Source organism: Piliocolobus tephrosceles, chromosome 1, assembly GCF_002776525.5.
Source record: "Piliocolobus tephrosceles isolate RC106 chromosome 1, ASM277652v3, whole genome shotgun sequence".
Lineage (NCBI taxonomy): Eukaryota > Metazoa > Chordata > Mammalia > Primates > Cercopithecidae > Piliocolobus > Piliocolobus tephrosceles.
Window position 1 is genome coordinate 58663007 of NC_045434.1, and position 25101 is coordinate 58688107.

At 46.6% G+C, this 25101-nt stretch overlaps 1 protein-coding gene across 1 annotated transcript in view; it reads right to left on the reverse strand.

Moving 5' to 3' along the window:
• Positions 1 to 25101, reverse strand: part of LMOD1 (leiomodin 1) — a 57750-nt gene that overhangs the window by 31250 nt on the left and 1399 nt on the right. Inside the window, exons 3-4 of the mRNA XM_023186961.2 lie at positions 20742 to 20794; positions 18306 to 19769 (exon numbers count right to left, since the gene is read on the reverse strand). Of these exons, the coding sequence (XP_023042729.1) occupies positions 18306 to 18566 (261 nt within the window). The 5' untranslated portion in view covers positions 18567 to 19769; positions 20742 to 20794. The remainder of the gene's footprint in view (positions 1 to 18305; positions 19770 to 20741; positions 20795 to 25101) is intronic.

Here is a 25101-nt window from a genome sequence, read left to right on the forward strand (position 1 = left end):
TGGGACAAGTGGGTTATCACTAAGCAGCAAGTGGAAGAGATGCTGCCATTGGGGTAGGTGAGATGATCTACCTTGAGGAAACTCAGTGTAAGCAAAATGGTACAATGTCAACCCTTGGCAACTGGAATTTCAGAAGAAAATTTAAGCCCTTACTGCCCTAAGGCATCCATTATATAGAGTTAATTTCTTTCCTATGAATTGAGAATGGGACCAGCTAGCATCTTTGGGAGTGCTGTGTTTGGAATGTGTCCTCCAAAATTCAGGCACTGGAAACCCAGTCCCCAGTGCAGTGGTGTTGGGAGGTGGGGCCTAGTGGGAGGGGTTTGGGTCATGGGGGCACTGCTTTCGTGAATGGATTAATGCCATTATCATGGAAGTGGGTTTGTCATAAAACGACAAGTTCAACTTCCTGGCTCTCTTTGGCCCTCACTTATCCTTCTGCCTGCTGCCATGGATAGGATAATGCAGCAGCGAGGCCCTCACCAGATACGGGCCCTTGATCTTGGACTTCCCAGCCTTCAAGACCATGAGCAAAATGTACTTCTGTTCATTATAAATCACACAGTCTGTAGTATTTTATTATAGCAGCACAAAATGGACTAACACAGGGGGAACTGAGGATATAGTCTCTCAGTTCATTTTCTCCAGGGCTTAATTATCTTACAGAAGCCTGGCTGAGAAAAGCTGATCAGTTGCCTACAAGGACCTAACCCAGTTCTGCTCCTCCTTTGCTCCAGCCTCACAACTCAGGCTTCAGAAAGGCAAGTCTGTGTCTACCCAGCTGCAGAACAGGCATATCCAGACACCTTCCAGGTCATCACAGCCACATACCCAAGCACTGGGCCTCCCAAAGGGGTGGGCTCCGTGAGTGCTCTGAAGAGGGCAGCTCCCTCTGCTGCTCTTATGTGTGTGATCCAAAGGGAAACCTGCTTGTAGCAAGTTCTCTAGGAGAGCTGTATTACTTTTTCTAGATCTAGAGGCAATGCTGCTGAACTTCTCCAGATACTTTAGGGAAGAATCCAGATGATGGGAGCTAAAGGCCTTATCTGAGTCCATATAGAGTAAATTATTAGCAAAAATGTTATTAATTATTATTATTATTATTATTATTACTGAGACAGAGTCTCCCTCTGTTGCCCAGGCTGGAGTGCAGTGGCATGACCTCAGCTCACTGCTACCTGTACCTCCCAGGTTCAAACAATTCTCATGCCTCAACCTCCCGAATAGCTGGGACTACAGGTGTGGGCCACTATGCTTGGCTAATTTTTTTTGTATTTTTAGTAGAGATGGGGTTTTGCCATGCTGTCCAAGCTTGTCTTGAACTCCTGACCTCAAGTGATCTGCCCACCTTGGCCTCCCAAAGTGCTGGGATTACAGGCATGAGCCACATGTGACCTGCAAAAATATTATTAATATTTTCTTTAAGGTCTATCTGTGGCCCTAGGGATCATAGGTGGACTTTATTTATTTATTTATTTTGAGACAGAGTCTGGCTAGTTGCCCAGGCTGGAGTGCAATGGTGTGATCTTGGCTCATTGCAACCTCTGGCTTCAAGTGATTCTCCTGCCTCAGCCTCCCAAGTAACTGGGATTACAGGCATCCACCACCACGCCCAGCTAATTTTTGTATTTCTAGTAGATCAGGCTGGTCTCGAACTTCTGACCGCAGGTGATTCACCCGCCTTGGCGTCCCAAAGTGCTGGGATTACAGGCGTGAGCCACCATGCCTGGCAAGTGAACTTCATATGTTAGTTTGTAATCTCAGACTACTACAGAGCTGGAAGATGGAATTGCAAGGAAATGAAGAAAAAATGGAACAAGTTTAAACTGAAGGGGAAATATGGCAGTGATCTATCCCAACAATTCAGACCTCACAGTGTAAATTTTAGACTGATTTAATTGGTTATTTTTAAAACCTGGATAAAAAAGGATCACTGTCAAATCTTCCTTTATTTGACAAGTTGGATACAAAATCATATTTTCAAATAGTCTCAGAAGAGTATAGATGAATTACAAATTTTGTAGATTCAATCAAGTGTGATAGAACTGCCTTTGCAAATTCCTCATCCTTCATTCATTCAACAGGCATCTATTAAGCCAGGTATTGTGTTCACTGCTGGGGACACGAAGATGAATAAGAGTCAGCCCTCATTCTTAAGAAGTTTGGGAAAAGCACAGAAACAGACAATGCTGAAATGATGTGTTACATGCCAATGGAACAGGAGGTGCCAGAACTTGCAGGTGGTGCTTTGTGAACACAGAGGTGGAGCACAACAACTCAGGCTGGAGGGGTCCAGAAAGCTTCTAGACAAAGTGTCAACTGAGTTAAGCCTTGAAAGAGGAATGAGGGTTGGCTAGGCCTGGCATTCCAGTTGGAGGCAACAATATGTTCAAAAGCACAGAGGAAGCAAGATAAAGCCTGGCGCTCTGGAGAACCAATGGTCAAGTATAACTGTAGGGTGAGAGTCAAGGTAAAGAGCATTCGTAGCTTGAGAAACAGGAAGGCACTGGATCATCAGTGGCCTTCTAAGCCAGGCTAAGAAGTGTGAATTTGATGATGGAAGCTACATTGAGCAATCGAAAGCTTTTACAGAGGGAAGGTCAACTGTGGGGAGGATGGATTCCAATGGCATGAGAAGAGAGGCTGGGAGATGAGTTAGGAGGCTGTAACGTTCTCCTAGTTGATAAGTGATACGCGTGGGAGCAACAGAAGTTGAATTGCGAGGAGGGGCAGAGTCCAGAGAGATCACAGAGGCAGAAACAACAGGATCCTAACACCAGGAAAGTCTGGAGACACTGGGAGAGGGATTGGAACAGGACAGCCCAGGGTTATGACGTAGGTGTCTGATTAGATGGTACTTCTATTCACCAAAGTGCGGAACACAGGAGGAAAAGCAGGTTTAGGGGTGGGGTGGGGTGACAATGATTAATTTATTTGCAGACCAGCTGAATTTGAGACACTTGAGGTGTCCAAGAGGCAACTGAATGATCTAGAACTCAAAATAGAGATCTAGGCCAGAGATAGAAAGAGAGCATACGGGGATAGCTGAATCCATGGGGTTGGATGAAGGTAGCCATGAAGACTGCATAGGAAGGGCAGAGCCCTAAAGAGTAATATTTAAGCAATAGAGTATGAGCTGCTCACAGAGGAGATTAAGAAGGAACAGCTAAAGAGATGAAAGGAAAACAAGGAGAATGTGCTGTATTGGCACCGAGGGAAATGAGTGTTTTAAAGAATGACAGAGTGGTTAAATACCACAAAGTAAACAAATAGTATGAAGACTAAAAAGTGTGCTCAGATAAAGGCAACAAGGAGGTCCCCAGATACCTCATCTGTGCAGTGGTGGGTGGGGCAGAGACGTCCAGAGTGATAGTGAGCATAGATGCCATTTCCTACAGCTTAGCTAAGAAGGAAAGGAGAGAATGTGGGAATTGGGGAGAAAGAGCCAGTAAAAGGGAATGTTGAAGAGAGAGAGAGAGAGATGTTTAAAGGAGCAAAGGTCCCTGTGGAGGCAGGAGATAATAGATTCTAAAAAGTGGGTTTGGGTAATAGTCCGGGACAGAATAGGGATATCCTTTCTGTGAGATAAAAGAGAAAGGGAAAGCCAGGTTCGGTGGCTCACGCCTGTAATCCCAACACTTGGGGAGGCCAAGACAGATGGATCACTTGAGGGCAAGAGTTCAAGACCAGCCTGGCCAACTTGAAGAAACTCTATTAAAAATACAAAAATTAGCTGGGCATGGGGGCACATGCCTGTAATCCCAGCTACTCAGGAGGCTGAGGTATGAGAATCGCTTGACCTCGGGAAGCAGAGGAGGTTACAGTGAGCTGAGATTGTGCCACTGCACTCCAGCCTGGGTGACATAGTGAGACTCTGTCTCCAAAAAAACAGGGAGAGAAAGGGGAGCAAAAGCTTGCATATATGTATGCTTGCAAGTTTTCAAGTGACAGAAGAGGAATCTGAAGACATTTTCATCTGATGGCTTCAATTGTCTCCACGAAATACGAGGCTAGATCATCTGTTGAGGGTGAAAAGAGACATGTGACAAGAGAGTTTGTAAAGAAAGCCTGACGGGGCACAGTGGGACATGCCTGTAGTCCCAGCACTTTGGGAGGCTGAGGTGGGACGATCACTTGAGCTCAGGAGGCAAGGTTGCAGTGAGCCATAATCATGCCACTGCACTCCAACCTGGGTGACAGGTATCAAAAAAAAAAAAAAAAAGCTAACTTCTAGAATAATGTCCCAGAGGAGTGAGAAGGAGTGTAGATGTTTTCTGGGCAGCTTTGAGGGCTTGATTGAGGTTATAGGGTTTTAATCCACAGAGGCACCAATATAGTGCTATTTGAGGCTGCTATTTTCTCCGGGTATGTTCAGTAGCTTGGATGTACCACAGAACTGCTAAATGGTTACTTTCATCCAGGCTAGGGGTGATGGAAGGTTGGGGAGGACTAAGCATGAGAATTGAGGATAATGTTCAGAATAACCATAGTAACATATAAGCCAAAGAGGAAAATTACAAGTAAAACCTGAAAATTGAGTGGAAAAGAAGTCAGTCCATATTGGGAGTAGGTAAGGCTAGGAATGAGAAGAGGCCATGAAGTGGGATATGCCTCTAAGTCATCATCTTTGGAAGAGATGAGTCCTGAGGTAGAGGAATCTGACCTGGGCTTTAGTGAAGTGTCCAAATCTCAATAGAGAGGGTCAGGAGGACAGGAGGCAGAACATGCTGAAAAGGATATACAGCACCTAGTTGCTCTCAGAGATGGACTCCATTAAAAATGATGGGCTGGGAGGGGTGGTTCAGGCCTGTAATCCCAGCACTTTGGGAGGTTGAGGCTGGTGGATTGTTTGAGCCCAGGAGTTCAAGACCAGCCTGGGCAACATGGCAAAACCCTGTCTCTACCCAAAATAAAAAAAATTAGCCAGGTATGGTGGTGCATACCTGTAGTTGGGAGGCTGAGGTGGGAGGACCGCTTGAGCCCAGGAGGCAGAGGTTGCAGTGAGCCAAGATTGCGCCACTGCACTCTGGCCTGGACGACAAAGACCTTGTCTCAAAAAGAAAAAACAAAAAGAAAGAAATGATGTTGATGACTATCGCTTAACTTAGTGCCTACTGTTTGCAAAGCACTATGTTAGACCTTCTTCAAACGTTTGTATCTTTTCCTCATGGAGACCTTCAAATTAGGTGGTATCATCCTTATTGACAGAAGAAGAAATTAAAGTTCACTATGCATTCTCTATGACCCAGAAATTCCACTCTCAGTTACATACCCAACAGAAATGAAGTCAGAAGTGCATTAAAAATGTCTGAAAATGTTCATAACAGCATTGTTTGTAATAGCTCCAAACTGAACAATCCAATGTCCATTAACAGTGAAATGAATAAATAAATTGTGGTATATTCACATAGGAAAATGCTGCATAGCAATGAAGGTTTAAAAATGCTACAGATCCAGCCTGGGCGCGGTGGCTTGCTCCTGTGGTCCCAGCACTTTGGGAGGCCGAGGCGGGTGGATCGTGAGGTCAGGATATTGAGACCATCCTGGCTAGCACAGTGAAACCCCGTCTCTACTAAAAAAAAATGCAGGGGAATTGGCCAGGCATGGTGGCAGGTGCCTGTGATTCTAACTACTCGGGAGGCTGAGGCAGGAGAATGGTGTGAACCTGGGAGGTGGAGCTAGCAGTGAGCTGAGATCGTGCCACTGCACTCCAGCCTGGGCAACAGAGCGAGACTCAGTCTCAATTAAAAAAAAATAAAAATAAATGCTACAGATGGTGTGGTGGCTCAGGCCTATAATCCCAGCACTTTGGGAGGCTGAGGTGGGTGGATCACCTGAGGTCAGGAGTTCAAGACCAGCCTGGCCAACCTGGTGAAACCCCAGTTCTACTAAAAATACAAAAATTAGCCAGGCATGGTGGTGGGCACCTGTAATCACAGCTACTTTGGAGGCTGAGGCAGGAGAATTGCTTGAACCTGGGAGGCAGAGGTTGCGGTGAGCCAAGATTGTGCCATTGCACACCAGCCTGGGCAACAGGAGTGAAACTCTGTCTCAAAAAAATAAAAATAAAAATAAAAATGCTACAGACAACAACATGGTTGCATGTCACAAACATAAAGTTGAGTGAAAGAAGCCAGACACAAAAAAATACACACTGCATGAGGCTCTCTCTCTCTCTCACTATATATATATATTTTATATATCTATTATATATATATTTTATATATAGTATATATTTTATATATGTATTACATGTATTATATATATATATATATAAAGCAGGACTAACCTAGGGGATTAGAAATCAGGATAGGGGCTATCTTTAGAGAGGAAGCTTGGGTGGGGACAGTACTGTGGTGCTGACAACATTCAATTTCTTGTTCATTTGTGATAATTCATGAAACTCTACACTTATGCTTTGTGCACATTTCTGTAAATATTTTATATTCCAATAAAATATGTTATAAAACATTATTGTCAACTAAAATGAAATATAGACAAGGCATTAAAGAATAAAATAAAATGAAGTGAAGCTTAGAAATATTAAACGCTTGTCTGAGGCCACCCAGCTGATAAATAGTCAATTTGGAAATTAGCCCCAGGTCCCCCTGGTTTGGCTTGCAAGTCCAGCGCTTGTCCCACCACACCAGCTGTCAGTCATATGCTGGGAAGGGACCAGTGTGCTCCCTCCTTCTCCTTGGGCATGGGTGGCTTTAGGGACAGAAGATCGATGCACTGGAGGTGAAAATCTACTGGATTTTCAAGCAGCTCTGGCAGCTGGCTGTTGTCTGTTGACTATTCTCATGCCAGATTTCATATCCGGAAGTACTTTCATGTTTTCTCTGCCCTCATCCAGGGAGCACTGAGCATTTTTCTTGTGACCTGAGGCTTGACCTCTGACTATTGTCATAGTCTCCTTGGTTTCTCCTCCCTTCAGATCAACTTATGGCTGCCAGTGCTGTCCTGACAGAGCAGCACGTTGCATGTATGAGGCAAATCTCATCTTCCCATCACCACACTTATCACCCTGGCTGCATCTTGGTCCATCTCTGCTGCCTTCTCTCCTAATACAAGACATGACCATCTGCTGCTGACTCGTGACCCCTCAACTGAACTCCACCCCTTTTTGCCCCCTTTCCTGGTGTTATAAAAGTCTCCCTGTCTATTGAATTATCCCCATCAACCATGCTAGAATATTCCCTGTCTTTCAAAAATATCTTCCCTGATTCCACATTTATCTTCAGCTGCCACCCTACTATTCTGCTTCCCATTAGAACAAAACTGAGGAAAAAAGAGACTTGTCTAGATGCTCCATCTCCAATCCTTATCCATATTCTCTCTTTTTAGTCCACTATTCACCACAGTGAAATCATTCTTGCCAAGGTTCCAATGGCTTCCATCTTACCAATTACTGGGATTGATTATCTGTCTCACCTTATTAAACCTCTCAGCAAGAATGGATGCGGTGGAGCACACACTCTCCTTCTGGAAGTCCTTTCTCACCTGATTTGGTGAAACCACTCTGAATGTCCTCCTACCTCTCAGTCCCTTCACTGGCTCCTTCTCCTCTGCCAACACCTAAATGTGGGTATAACAAAGGGCTGGGGCCTCGGCCCTCTGCTCTCCTCCACTCACATTTATTCCCCAAGTGATCTCTTCCAGGCTCATGGCTTTCAGTATCATCCACTGACTGATGACTTCCAAATTTAATCTCTTGTCCCCTCTTCCCACTGAGCCCCAGACTTACACAACTCCTGTCAACCCAACATTTCCCCTTGGGGGGTCTACTAAGCACAACAAACTTAACTTGTTCAAATTAGAATTCTTCACCTCCCAAAACAACTCCTTCCCTGCTGTTTCCCATGGCAGTAAAGGACATCAAATTCGGCCTGTCGTGGTGGTTCACGCCTGTGATACCAGCATTTCGGGTTTTTTAAAATTGTATTATTTTTTTCGACAGTCTCACTCTGTCACCCAGGCCGGAGTGCAGTGGCATGATCTCGGCTCACTGCAAACTCCACCTCCTGGGTTCAAGCGATTCTCCTGCCTCAGCCTCCCGAGTACCTGGGATTACAGGTGCCCGCCACCACACCCAGACAATTTTTGTATTTTTAGTAGAGACAGGGTTTCACCATGTTGGCCAGGATGGTCTCGAACTCCTGACCTCAGGCAATCTGCCCGCCTCGGCCTCCCAAAGTCCTGGGATTGGCCAGGTGCGGTGGCTCACGCCTGTAATCCCAGCACTTTGGGAGGCCAAGGCAGGCAGATCACCTGAGGTCAGGAGTTCAAGACCAGCCTGGCCAACATGGCAAAACCCTGTCTCTACTAAAAATACAAAACTTATCCGGGCATGGTGGCGGGCGCCTGTAATCCCAGCTACTCGGGAGGCTGAGGCAGGAGAATCACTTGAACCCAGAAGGCGGAGGTTGCAGCGAGCCGAGATCATGCCATTGCACTCCAGACTTTGTCTCAAAAAAAAAAAAAAAAGACATCAAATTCACCCAATAGCTTAGGCAGTACTGATCACCCTGACTCTTCTCTTTCCCCCAATGCATCAGCCAGTTTCCATTTCTCATCAAACCATCTTTGAGCTCTCACCTGAGCAACAGAAACACCCTTCTAACTGGTCTCATTTCTGCACTCTTGCCCTCCTATAGTCTATCTGAAAGCTGGCAGAATGAGCCTTTTAAAGGCATATATTAGATCACATGTCTCCCCTACTCAAAGCACTCCAATGACTTCTCATGGCATTTAGAATAAAAAGTCAAACTCTGCTGCCCTAAAAGCCCCACGTGATCGGAACCCTGCTTACTTCCAAGGCCTCGTCTCCTCCAGCCTCCTTCCCCACTCCTCTTGCTCTAGTTATGGGGCTTGGCTTTTCCTCTGATACCCTAACCCTGCCCCCATTCCAGGGCCTGTGTCTTTGATGTTCCCTCTGCTTGGAAAGCTTTTCCCCACATCTTCCCAAGGCTAGCTCCTTCGGTCGATTTAGAATCTGCTCAAATGGGCCAGGTGCAGTGGCTCACACTTGTAATCCCAACACTTTGGGAGGCTGAAGCAGGTGGATCACCTGAGGTTAAGAGTTCGAGACCAGCCTGGCCAACATAGTGAAAGCCTGTGTTTACTAAAAAATACAAAAAAAAAATTAGCTGGGTGTGGTGGCAGGCACCTGTAATCGCAGCTACTCGGGAGGCTGAGGCAGGAGAATCGCTTGAATCTGGGAGGCAGAGGTTGCAGTGAGCCAAGATCGCACCACTGTACTCCAGACTGGGCAAAAGAGTGAGACTCCGTTTCAAAAAAAAAAAAAAAAAAAAAAGAATCTGCCCAAATGTCACCTCTTTTGGTGGTGAAGACCCTGACTATTTTGTCAGAAGTGGCCCCCCACTGATATGGTTGGTCATAAACTCTTCCCTTAAATGGCATTACTCTTTTTAGAAGATATATGTTATATGTTACATGTACACATGCTATATATGATCTGCATATGGAAATACATATATTGTCTGTCTCACACATTAGAATGTAACCTTGGCCAGGTAGGGTGGCTCATGCCTGTATCCGAGCATTTGGGGAGGCCAAGACAGGAGGATCACTTGAGCCCAGGAGTTCAAGACCAGCCTTGGCAACACAGGGAGACCCTAGTATCTACAAATAATTTAAAAATTATCTGGACGTGACGGCACACACCTGTAGTCCTAACTACTCGGGAGGCTGAGGCAAGAGGATCCCTTGAGCTCAGGAGGTGGAAGCTGCAGTGAGCTGAGATTGCACCACTGCACTTCAGCCTGGGCAACAGAGTAAGACTGTGTCTCAAAACAAACAAACAAACAAAAAACAAAAACAAAAACAAAACAGTGGCTCATGCCCGTAATCTCAGCACTTTGGGAGATCAAGGTGGGCAGATCATCTGAGCCCAGGAGTTCGACACCAGCCTGGGCAACATGGTGAAACCCCGTCTCTACTAAAAATACAAAAAAATTATCTGGACATGGTGGTGCACAACTGTAGTCCCAGCTACTCGGGAGGCTGAGGCGAGAGGGTCGCTGGAGCCCAGGAGATGGAAGTTGCAGTGAGCCAAGATCATGCCATTGCACTCCATGCTGGGGAACAGAGTGACACCCTGTCTCAAAAACAAACAAACAAACAGAATGTAACCTCTATGAGGGCAAGAACCTTGTCTATCTTGTTCACTACTCTATCCTGGTGTTTAGAAAGTACATAATAGGAACTCATTAAAGAGCTGGCGAAACAATGGCGTCCTCCTCCCTCCTTGTAAACATAAAGCATGATTCATGAATTCTGTGTATAAAAAGAATGAAGAGAATGGGAATGGGAGGGGCAGATAGGGGTGAAGGGAAGGGAGGAAACTAATGTTCATGGGCCTTTACTACTAGGTTTCCAAGCCAGCACTCTGCTTAGTGCTTTATGTGGATTATTTTGCTGAAACCTCATAACTATCCTATGAAAAACCATTGTAATTTCCTTTTTTTTTTTTTTTGAGACAGAGTTTTGCTCTTGTCGCCCAGGCTGGAGTGCAGTGGCGCCGTCTAATCTCACCACAACCTCTCCCTCCCGGGTTCAAGAGATTCTCCTGCCTCAGCCTCCCAAGTAGCTGGGATTACAGGTGCGTGCCACCACACCAGGCTAATTTTGTATTTTTAGTAGAGACGGGGTTTCTCCATGGTGGTCAGGCTGATCTTGAACTCCCAACCTCAGGTGATCCGCCTGCCTCGGCCTCCCAAAGTGCTGGGATTACAGGCATGAGACACCGTGCCCGGCCGTAATTTCCATTTTATAGGTGAGGAAACTCAGGCTCCAAGAGGTGAAGTCGCTTGTTTGGGTCATACAGCCAGCAACCAGCAGAGCAGGATCTGCACCCAGGTCTAGCTGGCCCGAGGACACTATTCTAACCACTAGACTCATATATTCTGCACTCAGAGCTTATCTGGGAATTTCTGCCCGAGGATGTAGCACCTTTCACTTGCCAGGCTTGGGGGCAGGGGTCCTGCCAGCCCTGCTGGCTTGATTTGGAAGGAAGGCCGATTGAAGTAACAATCGGAAGGCGCCTGAGGGCCGTCCAGGAGAGGGTGGTGGAGGGGTGTGGGAACAGGAGGTGCTTCTATTCCTAGCTGTTTGTAAACAGCATCCCGACAACCCGGCTTGTCCTTTCTGCAGTGGGCCCCAGGGACAGCTGAAACCAAGTTCTCCCAAAGCAGCCTTGGCTTTTCTGAGCTTGTGCTGGGGTGGAAGCCTGCAGACAAGGAGAATCCACCTTGAAAGCTTCTCCTAATCTCCTTTCACTCTGCCTTTTTCCAACCCAGAAACTCAGTTTGGGCCCCTGAGCCTGAGATATCAAATAAATTCGGCAGAGGCTCATAGAAATCAGGCGGCTGGGGCCAGGCAGCGAGTAATTACATAAGCCCTGCCTCCCTGCTTTCCTTCCTCCCCTTCCCCTCTCTCTTTGTCATTCCTTCACTCCCACTGGTTTTGTTTTGATTTTTTTTTTTTAACTTCATGAGAGATAAAATAATGTCGATTTGGCAGATACACGGGTACAAACTCTGAAGAGTGAGGAATGAAGGTCTCTCATGATGTGCCAAACACTTTTAATGCCTCATCCTATTTAATCTTCACTATAACCCTTCAAGGGTGATTGTATCATCCCCACTTGACAGGTAAAGTAATTGGGCCTCAAGAAGCTATGTTAATGAGATAGCATTGATAAAGCCTTTGGCACCAGAAGGCACTCAATCAAGTTAATGTTCTATCTTCCTTGGGTAACTTATTCCAGGTCACTGGATCAGTAAGGGGTAGGAGCAGAATTCAAACCTGGACCTATCTGATTCCAGACACCCATGGACTTTCTGTCTCACCATACCACCCAAACACTAACAAGCCGTTGGGGGAACTGATGAACCGAATGGAGACCACAGCTCTTTTGCTGGTTATACAAAAGTGGTCCAATAAATAAGGAAGGGCCTGATCTGGAAAGGCCTGCATTCTATGGCTCAGGATATTCCTATTTATCCAACTTGGTAGGCATGTAAATATCAGCGTCGCCTCTCCTGTCCCCCATGCATGCTGCTGTGTGTTGTTCCTCTGTTCCTGCTCTGTGTGTGTGTGTGTGTGTGTGTGTGTGTGTGTGTTTATACACACGTGTATAGATTGCCTATCTCTCGGTGAGATTCATGCGGGCTCTGCACACTGTGGGACCAGCTGTAGATACGGTCTGACAAGGATACTCTAAAGCCTCCTGGAGGGGAGAAAGAGAGACTGAAGGAGGATAGACAGATAAGACCAGGGCTTTGACCTCACCTTCTTGTCCCAGCCTGGGGACCATGAAGCTCCCGGAATCCCTGAAGCCTCCAGCCTTCTCTGATGCTGGGAGCAACCTCCACTTGGTTCATGGGACTCAGATCCCACCTCTCAACCATCCTTATCCCGCTCTCACTGGTGAGTCATCTTATTTTACAAGTGATCCTTGGTCCTGTCTATCTGTCCTGCCTCCCTCTTGCAGTTTCCATCCACCCGAGCTCTTTTTTTTTTTTTTTTTTTTGACACAGAGTTTTGCTCTGTTGCTAGGCTGGAGTACAGTGGCACGATCTCGGCTCACTGCAACCTCCACCTCCTGGGTTCAAGGGATTCTCCTGCCTCAGCCTCCTGAGTAGCTGGGACTACAGGCATGTGCCAACACATCCAGCTAATTTTTGTATTTTTAGTAGAGACGGGGTTTTACCATGTTGGCCAGGCTGGTCTCGATCACTTGATCTCTTGATCTGCCCGCCTCGGCCTCCCAAAGCACTGGGATTACAGACGTGAGCCATCGCACACAGCCCAGCCAAGCTCTTATACCTACTGTCCCAGTAAGGAGAAGGCAGGCACCCAGAGGGCAGCACTGAGGGGGAGAGCAGGCACTAATGCCTCACTTGCTCAAAATTCTTTTTATTTTTATTTTTTTTGAGATGGACTTTTTTTTTGACCCTGTCAGCCAGGCTGGAGAGCAGTGGCTCAATCTCAGCTCACTGCAACCTCTGCCTCCCAGGTTCAAGTGATTCTCCTGCCTCAGCCTCCCAAGTAGCTGGACTACAGGCATGCGCCACCACGCTTGGCATTTTTTTTTTTCTGAGACAGAGTTTTGCTCTTGTTGCCCAGGCTGGAGTGCAATGGTGCGATCTCGGCTCACTGTAACCTCCACCTCCCGGGTTCAAGCGATTCTCCTACCTCAGCCTCCTGAGTAGCTGGGATTACAGACATGCGCCGCCACGCCTGGCTAATTTTGTATTTTTAGTAGAGAAGGGGTTTCTCCATGTTGGTCAGGCTGGTCTTGAACTCCCGGCCTCAGGTGATCTGCTTGCTTCAGTCTCCCAAAGTGCTGGGATTACAGGTGTGAGCCACCACACCCGGCCATTTTTTTTGTATTATTAGTAGAGATGGGGTTGCACCATGTTGGCCAGGCTGGTAAAATTCTTTTTTTTTTAATCTAATTTTTAACTTTTTAGAGATGGGGTCTTGCTATGTTGCCCAGGCTGGTCTTGAGCTCCTAAGCTCAAGTGATCCTCCTGTCTCAGCCTCTCAAAGTGCTGAGATTACAGGCATTAGCCACCACACCTGCCCTCAAAATTCTTTAAATATTACATACATACAGAAGAAAACATATGAGTAAGAACAATATTTAAAACAAACACCTGTGGATTGTACCACCTAGTTTAAGAAACAATCAGTTGCTTTTTCAAACTCTGGATAGAGGCAGTTTCAAGTTTCAGGGAGAGATTTCAACAGAGTCTAGCCCTCTCCGGTGCCTGCTTTTCCCTCCCTGGGTCAACAGGCCCCCATCACCTCTTCTGCCCTCTCCACCCTAGCCTCCAGGGCTATTTTGGGTGTGTACCAGTTGGGGTTAATCTCCTTAAGCGTTGAGCCGTGCTGCTCAGTGCACTCCTGGTAAGTCCCAGCCCTCTGCAAAGGGCATTCTGAGGTTTAGGCCGCCGACCTCGGGCCTTCCCAGCCCTGTAGAGAGATACCCTGGACACTGAACTGTGAACTAGAACCGACGGGGGAGGGGGCTGCAGAGGCTGTGCAGGCAGTGGGAGGGGAAGGTCAGGAGGGCTCAGGCCCAGCAGCCGCTATTAGTGGGGTGCTTCGGGTTTGCTTCTCAAGTTTACCTCTAGGGAGAGCTTTCCTCCACCCCCACCAGCTCAGCTGCCCCTGCCCCTGGCTGAGTACAGGCGCTAATCCCGAGCCCCTGCTAACACCAGGGAGAAGGGAGGGGGAGGCAGGCTGGAGATTTTCTTTCCCACTTGGGAAGGAAAGAGGACACACAAGTTGACCGGTTGGGATCTGGTTCCTGAAACCTGAGGCAAGGACAAGAGGTTCACTGAACCGTTGGCTATACGCTTGCCCAGGGGCTTTGTCTTCTACCTGGGCTGAAGGAGAGTTCCGGGATGATCAGGGCGGAGCTACACTGGCTGACAGGTCTGGCCCTTTAAAGGGAGGGAGAGAAGCTGGGGTCAATTCTTCCAAGTCCCACCTCTACCCTCCCCAATCCCCTGCTAACATTCACTCAAAACAGAGGCTGAAGGCCTGCTGTGTGCTGGGCCCTGAATTTGCATTTTGCCCTCCAAGTCACACAAGATACAAAAGTGATGTCCCAAGGGCTTTCGTACAGACTGGTATTGGAGCGCTCCGACCAGGTGCCTGACTGGAAGACTACCTGAAGGAAGTGGTGCCTGAGATAGGCAGGACAAATAGGAGTTGACCTGGAAGAGGCATGGGTGGAATATTCATGAAAAAGATGGTTAAACAATCAGGAGGCTCTCCTTGAGAGAGAGCCCCAAGTTTCTTGGGGCTCTCCTTCTAGGGAAAAGACGGACCTTAAGACTGTCTTAAGGCCGACCTCCCACTATTGGTTTCTTTCTTTCTTTCTTTTAATTTTATTATGAAAATTTTCGAACATACATACAAAAGTAGAAAAAATAATATAATGAACACCCATGTAGACTCATCACCCAGCTTCAACAATTGTCAACTGGTGGCCAATCTTGTTCTATCTATACCCCCATCCAGATTATTTTAAGGCTAATTCCCAAAGCCAATAAATTTTTCCCATAAACATTTATGTTTTTATGTCTAAAAGAGAAGAATCCTTTACAAAGTATATCTGCAACACCATTATCACACTTAAAAGAAATGAACAGAAATTAACAGAAATTCCTTAATGGCATCCAATATCTAGTCAGGATTTACTTTCCCTAATCCACACTTAGTTTTAATAATTACGTTCCTGCTCGTGGGGGTGAGGAGGTGAACATTTGACAGAAGACTATTATTTCAGCCAATATAAGAATTTGTGGTCTACTCTGTAACACTGATGGTTCTATACGTGTGTGTTTCGTACAGAATCTAATTAGATTACAATTTTTTCAGGGCAGGGACTGACATTACTGTCTTTTTTGCACCCTAGTATGGCAGAGAGGAAGAAGCACTGATCTCAACTAATTAGCTGTGTGACTTTGGGAAGGTTATTCAACCTCTCTAAGAAAAAATAGGAATAAAAATACCCATCTCCCAAGAATTGTGAGGTTTAAAGAAAAGGTGAACATGCTCGGCATGTAGAAGGTTCTTAGTAAATGATCATCTTGCTTTATTCTCTGTTTCAACCACTTTTCAGTTCTTCACAGGGAGTGAAGGCCACCATCAGTGAGGGCTGCAGCCAGGCCATCAGCCTGGAGTCCACCTGCCCCCAGCACTGTGCTGTGTCTGTAGTGTTGGTGGTCCCCACCCTGAGCACCCAGGGGTTGCTTGTTTACTTGGGCCACTCATTAAACTGACAGGTGAGGCTTGCACAGTCCTCAGGAGACTGAGGGAAGAGAGGAGCTGGGCAGGAGTAGAGATTTGCTTTTGGCCCACTTCACCAGTTTCTGGGTTCCTTGACTCAAATGAAATAATAATTTCATAGCTGGCCTTTATTGAGTGTTTATGACACGCCAAGCTCTGTGCTAAGTGCTCTACCGCAGTACCCCTTTTAGTATTCACAACCCTGTGAGATGGGTACTACTATCCGTATTTTGTAGGTGATGAAACTGAGACTTAAATTAGGTAACTTGTGACTTACACAGAGACACTGTTACTCAAACGAGGTTTTTCTAATACTGAAATCCAAGTTCTTGGCCACACATTCACTATTTTGCTAATGGTGCTAAAGAAACCACCTTCTAGGGTTCATTCTTACCCAGATTTATAGAGATGACTTCTGCCCAGGTTCAGCATGCACCCTAAACTCCAGCCAGCCATTATGCCAATGTACATCCTTGGACAGGGTGAGAAAGAGTGAGGGGATCAGAACAGCCTACATCCACAAGGGAAAACTGGACCTAAAGGCATCTCTTTACATCAAGGATGTGCACACAAACACACACTTCTATTCCTTGACTCGGGCTCTGTCCACAGAGCCAAGTGTGGGCCTGGCAGGGGTGAGGGAGGTGAGGCAGGGGAGGAGATGCTTGTCACGGTATTAACTGGCTGAAGAAAAAGTCTATGATAGTGAAATTTCCAGGAACATGAGAATCCTTTACACTCCTGCTTGTGATTAGACTGCTTTGTTTGACTTCAGCCTCAGGAGTACCTTTCTGAGCACCGGAAGCTACTGGATACATGGTAGTCATGGGCCCAGAGCCTGTGACTGGGAGTAGGGAAGAGCAGAGCCAATGATTTCCAGGGGTGCCAAAGCCTCTGGCTGCATTTCATTTCTTTCTGTATGATTCCTGATAGCTGTGTTGAGGTATGGGGCCCTCACAGTAAGTGCTACCTCTTTTTCTGTAAATGTTTTGGTTTTATTCATCATTATCATAGCTGCATCCGGGGCAACCACTGTGTATACAGGATAATAAATTCCTGAGCCTCCTGGCTTCTCTCCCTCCTCCCTCCTTCTCCCTCTTCTTGGCCAAGGCTTAAACATAGGTGGTGGAGGAGGGGCGGTAGGGACAGAGACAGAGTTCCAGCTCCTCTTTGCCTCACCCCCTTCCCTCTTCCTCCCTTCTTTCCCATTGCTACACTAAAGGAGTCAGGGCTGTGTCCACCAATATGCTCTGTGACTAGCAGTCAACACAATTTCATACCCAGCCACACATGCCACACGCATTTTAGATGATAATGTTCCCATTCTCAGTTCCTCTGTGAGAATGTGCGTGTCATTTGAAGCTCTGTGCCTCAGTTTCCATAGAAGTAAAACAAAAAGCAAGAATTGAGACTGATCTTTTTCTTGCAAGAATTCACATGTAATGGATAATGTACAAGAGATGTGGCTCAGTAAGAGAACTAGAACAAAGACTTGAACAATTTTCCTATGCAACACTCTTTCCCATGGACAAAGGGATCCCACAAAGTCATACTCCTTTGGAGGCTAGTTTGTCCAAGGAAAACTCACATATAAATGCAAAAGTGACCAAAAAAAAAAAAAAAATTCCTCCATGCCAACTCAGGAAAACAGAAAGCAAGTTGTGCTTGAGCCCATCGTAGGTGTGGGCAGATGCTTCCAAAATCGTCACCCCTTTTCCTTCCTCTATGAATATCTTCATCCCCTAGCAGAGTGGCCTCCTTAGCTGGTAAAAGAGTTATTTACCAAAAAGAGAGCATGCTCCCTCCAGAGGCTTCTCTGGAGAGTGCAAAAACAAAACCAAACCAAAAACCAACTAACCACAACAAAAAACATCTTCCCTGGGAATAAATTTGAAGCTATCGGGTCTTTAAGCCACATTTCCCAGGCACAGACTCCTTCCTGGTCCCTGTCTCCCTTTGCTTTGGGAAACTCATTTACTCCCAAGCCTCCTGAAATGATCCATGTACCGTGAGATGCCCATAGGGGTGGGACTTGAAAATGAGTTTTTCTCCCACAAAAAAAAGGCTTAGCTTTGTCTTTTTGGGTGGCTGACAGGAGACATAAAGTATCACTCTATCTTTTTATGCCTCCTCACAATAGGATGGAATGAGTGGAGAAAAACAAAGGTATTGTGGGACCAGGATGGAGTCAACTTGACAATGGACTCTTCAAGGACACCTTCCAGCTCCCATTCTACTATTTGATTTTGTGGGATGTTGTGTTCCTCCAACATATCCAACTTCTGCTTATAAAACAGAAATTAGGAATAAGAGATTTGTACTGCTAGTTCAGTGGATAATCATCAGTTCTGAAACATTAAAATCCTTTGCCAACAAGAACATTTCTTCCAAGGAAGGAAGCATCCTAATCATGAAGCCAGGGTCTCCAGCCCTCCCCTGTCTCCCTCCTCCCCTCCAGGGCTGTGCTCACTCACATCCATGGACATCTCCCTCTGCATAAGTTTCTTGGTCTCCTTTTCACAGAAGTTGAGCATGGCCTCCCGGTTGTACACACCCGTGGACTGTTTCTCTGTCTGGTTTCTCTGCCGCAGCCCCACGGGAACACTCCCGTCTGGGTCCACCACGTCCAGCTCCTTCTCCAACTCCTCCATCTCCTCGGGAGACAGCGTCTCCAGCAGGCTGTCGATGTCAGGGTCTTCACTCACCTGCCGGCGATATTTGGCTACCCTAGACATCTTGGCAAAATGGGCTGTGGCTGCCAGGGGCTATCAGAGTCCTGGTGGGTAGGGAAGGGAGAGGGGTGAGCTGATCTGGATGCAGGGAGTGGGCTGAGGAGCAAACCCCCGGCTGGTCGAGGACTGCAGCTCCTTGGCCCTTCTGTGCTACAGGTGCTAAAGTGTTCACTGGAAGCAGCAGCCTCCCTGCAGCCCAGGGCTAGTGGACCCCGGCTGGACTAATCAGCGGCCAATAAGACCCAACAACTGCCGGGCCCAGAGAGGAGAAGCCAATCCCTAAGCTGGGGGCGGTCCTACCTCGCTGTCAGAGCTGTTTGAAACTTGAGGACATTCCAGGGAATCTTGGAGCGCTGCGTGACCAAATTTAGTACAGAGCAGTTTAGCCTTTTAAAGACAAGGGGCCATGCAATGAGAAAAAGATACAAAAATGCGTAGGCTGGCAGAAGCAGATCACAGCCACGGAGAGCCAGACAAGCAGGGACGAGGCCATGAGGGCCGGTGAAGTGCCGGACCCAGGCACGTTCAAGAGCGTATTTTACTACTCCATCCCCGCGTGGATGTATGGCTGTGGTCAATGGGTGCTTCATGGACTTCCTTCTACAGTATTTGGTAATGTGCTGGGGGACTCCCAGGTGTATACGGCTCCAGGAAAGGCTAGATTCAAGATGAGGAGCTGTTACTCCTAACCCTCTGCCTACGCATTTTCTTTCTACCCAGGTTCTGCCAAGGAGGACTTGAAGGCTGAGCATCAGAGGCTCCAGGGTCCTTTGGCCACTTCTTAAGAGAGAGACAGAAAGACAAAGTTAGAGATAGAGATAGCTAGGCAGGAGAGAAAGAGAGAGAGAGAGAATAAATCCTCACTGTGTATCAAAACTGAAAACTGGCAGGTTGTTTGGGAAAGAGAGAAGGATCTGCAGAAGTTGGGAAACTCTTAAAGGGCTGTCACTTTCCATGAAGTTCCAAGGCTCTTGGGAAGAGGGTTGAAACCTCCCCCTGTTGTCATCTGTTTCTTCCTCTGCTGGGCATCTGCAGACAGACCTCCTTTGGGAGCACAGAGGCAGGTCACCACCCACATATAAATCCAGAGCACAATTTAGTATGTCTTCAGGGAAGCAGAATTCTGGCCCGTCGGGAGAGATACGATTGCAACAGGTCTGGCATGTTTCATAGAAGGGCTTTCCACTGCTCATCCATCATGCTGCCCTGCACAAGTCACAGAGACATTCAATCCCCTGCCCCCCTCCCTCCTGCCACAAAATCCCTTCTAGAAGCTCTGGTGTAACCCATCAGGGTAGATGCTTCGATCTTTCCTGGCGTCTTTCCATCCTAAGCCAGAGAGAGACAGTCACTTGATCAGCATTTGCTGAGTCCAGGGATAGTCTGGGACTAAAACTTGGCTGTGCCATTTAATGTCCACTAGTCCAACTTTAGGTTAAGGCTGAAGAGGAGAATGGTGCCCACTGCGGGGACTGAAGGACAGAGGGAAGGCAGGCAGACTTGATGGGAAAAGTGGAAGAAGACTTTAGGGAAACCTGGGGGTTGTCACTTTAAGAGTCAATAGCCAATTTATTGGTCAGTCCGTAGGTATATATTTATTGAGTGATTTATTGAGTGCCTGTTATATGTCAGGCATTGCTCTAAGAGCAAGAGATATAACTAAAGATACAAAATCAGGCCAGGTGCAGTGGCTCGTGCCTGTAATCCCAGCACATTGGGAGGCCAAGGTAGGAGGATTGCTTGAGTCCAGGAGTTCAAGAACAGGCTGGGCAACATAATGAGACCCCCATCTCTCAAAAAAAAAAAAAAAAAAAATTAGCCTGATGTGGTGGTGAGCATCTGTTGTCCCAGCTACTCAGGGGGCTGAGGTGGGAGGATTGCCTGAGGTCAGAAGGTTGAGGCTGCAGTGAGCTGTGATCATGCTACTGTACCCCAGCCTGGACAACAGAGCAAAAACTCATCGAAAGAAAGAAAGAAAGGAAAGAAAGAAAGGAAAGAAGGAAGGAAGGAAGGAAGGAAGGAAGGAGGGAGGGAGGGAGGGAGGGAGGGAGGCAGGCAAGCACAGGGGCTATGGGAAAACACAACAAGAGAAGACTGGATAGAAGTATGATTTAACAATGAAGAGCTTGGGCCTTTGAAGCCAAGAGACCAGCATTTGGTCCTCATATTGCTACTTACAGGCCATGTGACTTGGGCAAGCTACCTTCTTTTCTGAGACTTGAGTTCATCACCTGTAAAATAAGGACAACTGTTATACCAATCTTGTATAATTGTTGTGAATATTAAATTAGGTCCTACACATGAAAACATTCATTGATAGACTTAGTACATCATAAACACCATATTTATTAGTAATTATTATAATTATTTATTTATTTATTTTGAAATGGAGTTTCACCCTTATTGCCCAGGATGGAGTGCAATGGCGTGATCTTGGCTCACTGCCATCTCTGCCTCCCAGGTTCAAACAATTCTCCTGGCTCAGCCTCTCAAGTAGCTAGGATTACAGGCATGCGCCACCACACCCAGCTAATTTCTGTATTTTTAGTAGAGATGGGGTTTCACCATGTTGGTAATGCTGGTCTCGAACTCCCGACCTCAGGTGATCCGCCGGCCTCGGCCTCCCAAAGTGCTGGGATTACAGGCATGAGCCACCGCACCTGACTATAATTATTTATTTACGCTTGTCCTGGGTTCTTTTCTTCCCATCCCACCTTTTTGCTCATCTTTTTCTTTCTCTCAACAGTAAACACTCTCTAAATACACACACACATACACACACACACACACTCTCACCTGGTTCTCATTCATTCATTCATTCATTCAAACATTTATTCAGATACTACTATTTATATAGCATCCTGCCAGGCACTACAACATTGTCATTACAACATTGTTATTCTCTTAAACATGTAAAATTCAATGGAGTAAAGAAAAAAAAAATAACTACACTGTAAGGCAAAGTGAAGCAAGCTAGAGAGGTACAAGGAGTCTTGTAGAGAGGTACAAGGAGTCTTGTAGAAAGGTACAACTGTTAAAAACCCAGTGGAAGACACATTGATTTTACGGGGAGGAGTCAGGGTGGTCATCTCAGAGGGCATAACAAAGGGTTTGAGCCGCGCTGGAGTGGGCTTTTAGTTAGGTACGTTGAGTGGACATGGCACTCCCTATGCTCACCCCCTCCCTCGGTACCCCCTTTGGGTCAGCTGGCCTTCACCCTCAGTGTTGCCTAGAAAAAAGCATCATCTTGGGTCCCTGGCTCTGGGACCTCAGCCAACCTCTAGTCTCCCAGTCAGCTGAAAGCAACTCTCTTTCTGGTTTCCAAGAACTCTTTCTCAGACTTTTTGCCAAAAATATTCACTGCTCCCTGAGGAGGAGTCAGGGCCTAAAAGCAAATCATTACCTTCAGCCCCAGGGTTAGCCCTGTACCATCTGGTTTCAGTGGTTTTCTTTTTTGGGCCCAGTGGTCTCTGGTCCAGGAAGGCACTCAAAAAAATAAATCCATAGCTTTCAAATGTAAAGGGCAGGACTCATGCCTCCTAACCAAAGGTTTCTACACATTAACCCCGGTATCTTCTCTGTGTCAGGCCTCCCAATTCCAAATCGCTGGTTCCTCTGACATGACTCAGTCAGAAGCTTTTTACTCCCTGGAGCCCCAAGGGCTCCCTGAGACTGCTCACAGACTCCAAAAGTCTTCCCTTGAGAGGCATCATGGCTGGAGCTAGAGGATTTGGGAACCCAGAGGCCAGGGAGTACAGCCACCTCCAGCCCCTACAATGAGAGGCCACTGCCCCACCCACTCTGTAGGGAGCATTGGTTGTTCCAGCTCAGAATCCAATTCCACCTCAAACAAATCCATCCTGGATATCAGGGGACCCTGGCGTGGTCTATTCCCCAGAGGAAAACAAGCACTGTTGTGGCTAGAGGGATGGGGAGAAAAAAGAAGGAAAAGAGACTTAAAGCTTCAGTCAAAATATGTGGTGCAGGGTAGGGGGGAAGAATGAGGATCCAGAACCAATTTAATCAATGCTTAGGTGGCTCTCAGTTGGGCTGAATGACCCCAGGAAAGTCACATTTTCAGGAATATAGGGTGGCAGTATAGTATAGCAGATAAGACTACAGGCTCTGGAGTCAAATGACAGGGGCTCAAATCTGAAATATGTGACTTTAAGTAAGTTATTTAACCTCTCTGAGCCTTAGGCAATGGAAAATGAGGAAATTAAGAGCATCTACAAGCTGGGTGCAGTGGTGTGTGCCCGGAGTCTCAACTAGGGGTGCTGAGGCGGAAGGATTGCTTAAGCCCAGGAGTTTGAGTCCAGCTTAGGGAAAATAGTGAGACTTGTCTCTTAAACAAAAACAAAAACAAAAAACAACAAAAAAAAACTGGACCGGGCATGATGGCTTATGCTTATAATCCCCACATTTTGGGAGGCTGAGGAGATAGGAGGAATGTTTGAGGCCACGAGTTCAAGACGAGCCCAGGCAACAGAGTGAGACCCCATCTCTTAAAAAAAAAAAAAAAAAAAAACCTTGTCCAGGCACAGTGGCTCACATCTGTAATCCCAACACTTTGGGAGGCCGAGGTGGGCTGATCACTTGAGGCCAGGAGTTTGAAACCAGCCTGGCCAATATGGCAAAACCCCGTCTCTAGTAAAAATACAAAAATTGGGCCAGGCGCGGTGGCTTAAGCCTGTAATCCTAGCACTTTGGGAGGCTGAGACGGGTGGATCACGAGGTCAGGAGATCGAGACCATCCTGGCTAACATGGTGAAACCCCGTCTCTACTAAAAAATACAAAAAACTAGTCGGGCGAGGTGGCAGGCGCCTGTAGTCCCAGCTACTTGGGAGGCTGAGGCAGGAGAAGGGTGTAAACCCGGGAGGCGGAGCTTACAGTGAGCTGAGATATGGCCACTGCACTTCAGCCTGGGCGACAGAGCGTGACTCCGTCTCAAAACAAACAAACAAACAAAAAAAACAAAAATTAGCCGGGCTTGGTGGCACACACCTATAATTCCAGCTACTCAGGAGGCTGAGGCACAAGAACACTTGAACCTGGGAGGCAAAGGTTGCAGTGAACCAAGATCATGCCACTGCACTCCAGCCTGTGACACAGCAAGACTGTCTCAAAAAAATAATAATAACAAGAATAAAATAATCTAAAAATTAAAAAAGCCCTAATTCACAGTTATGGAATTATTAAACATATTAAATAAGATAATGCACACAAAGTACTTAACAGCATCAGACATATTTTAAGCACTCACTAAGATCAATAGATATGCTGACATGGAATGACTATGGCAGGGTCCTGAAAGAGATCACGAAAGACAGAAGTTTTCACACTGGTTCTTTCCTTTTGGGGGATGCTGACAGTTTCCCTAGAAGGCATCAGACTTTGCCTCTGGGAGCAAGCCACTGGCCTGGCCCAACACTCTTGAGATGAGCAGAAACGGGCAGAGGAGAGCTCGAGACAGAACACAGCCCAGACTAATGTCTTCCTGAGAGGAAAGCAGTGGGAGGAAAAAGGGGGCAGCAAAGAAACAAGAGATTGCCTCCTTCACCTCCACCAATGTTACTTAGGCTAAAATCCCTCTGTCTACCAAATCAGCCCTGGTCACAAACTAAAACCCCAAACCCAACAGGAGGCTTACTTATCCATGCCAATCTGAATTTCTGCATGACATGGACCAGGTGGGACTGTGGATTTGGTGCCATGTACATGACCTACGACTTGGTGGATGGAGTTCCTTAGACCACGGCAGCCTCTGGCTCAAGGGAGCTCAATCTACTGAGTACCTGGACCACATGGGGCTCTAGCAGCAGTCCTATCTTGAGCCCAGAATAGTAACTTTCAATAGAATATACACTGGTATATTGAATCCAAAGTTCAAACTCCCCTCAGCTTTATGGTGAGTTTTCTGCCAAGGACCTCCACTGCCTTCTTCTATTATGCCTTTGTATCATTGACCATTCCATCAGTGAGGGCCACCACAGTCCCTCAGAATTATTTAAGACTCACTAGGGGGAGAGTAGAGTAGTGATCCTTCTAATCCTTTCAAAAGGTTTCTTTTGAACCCTTTTCAAAAGGTTTCTTCACTTAGCACCCTGTAACCAAATGGAAGTGATTATTTTTGAGGAGATGTGACATCTTCCTCCTGGGCCTTGCCTAGCCAAAAATGTTGTTATCTGTTGCAATTAGAAGACAGCAAAGAGTGAGAAGTCTCTTTGCTCAAAGTTTGTTTGGCCGCTGGAGCAGGGCTTCCCAGAGCAGTAAACTCCTTTAGGATAGGTACTGTTGGAATTAAATGAGCTGGAGAACTACAACCTGGAAACTGGACTTCAGCTTTGCAAACTCGGAAACTCATTATCACTGTGATGGTTAATTTGATGTGTCAACTTGAGTGGGCCATATGTGTCCAGATTAAATGTTGTTCTGGGTTTGTCCACGAGGATGTTTCCAGATGAGAATAGCATTTGAATTGGTAGACTCAGCAATGTAGATTGCCCTCCTCAGTATGGTTTGGCATTGAAAAGGCAG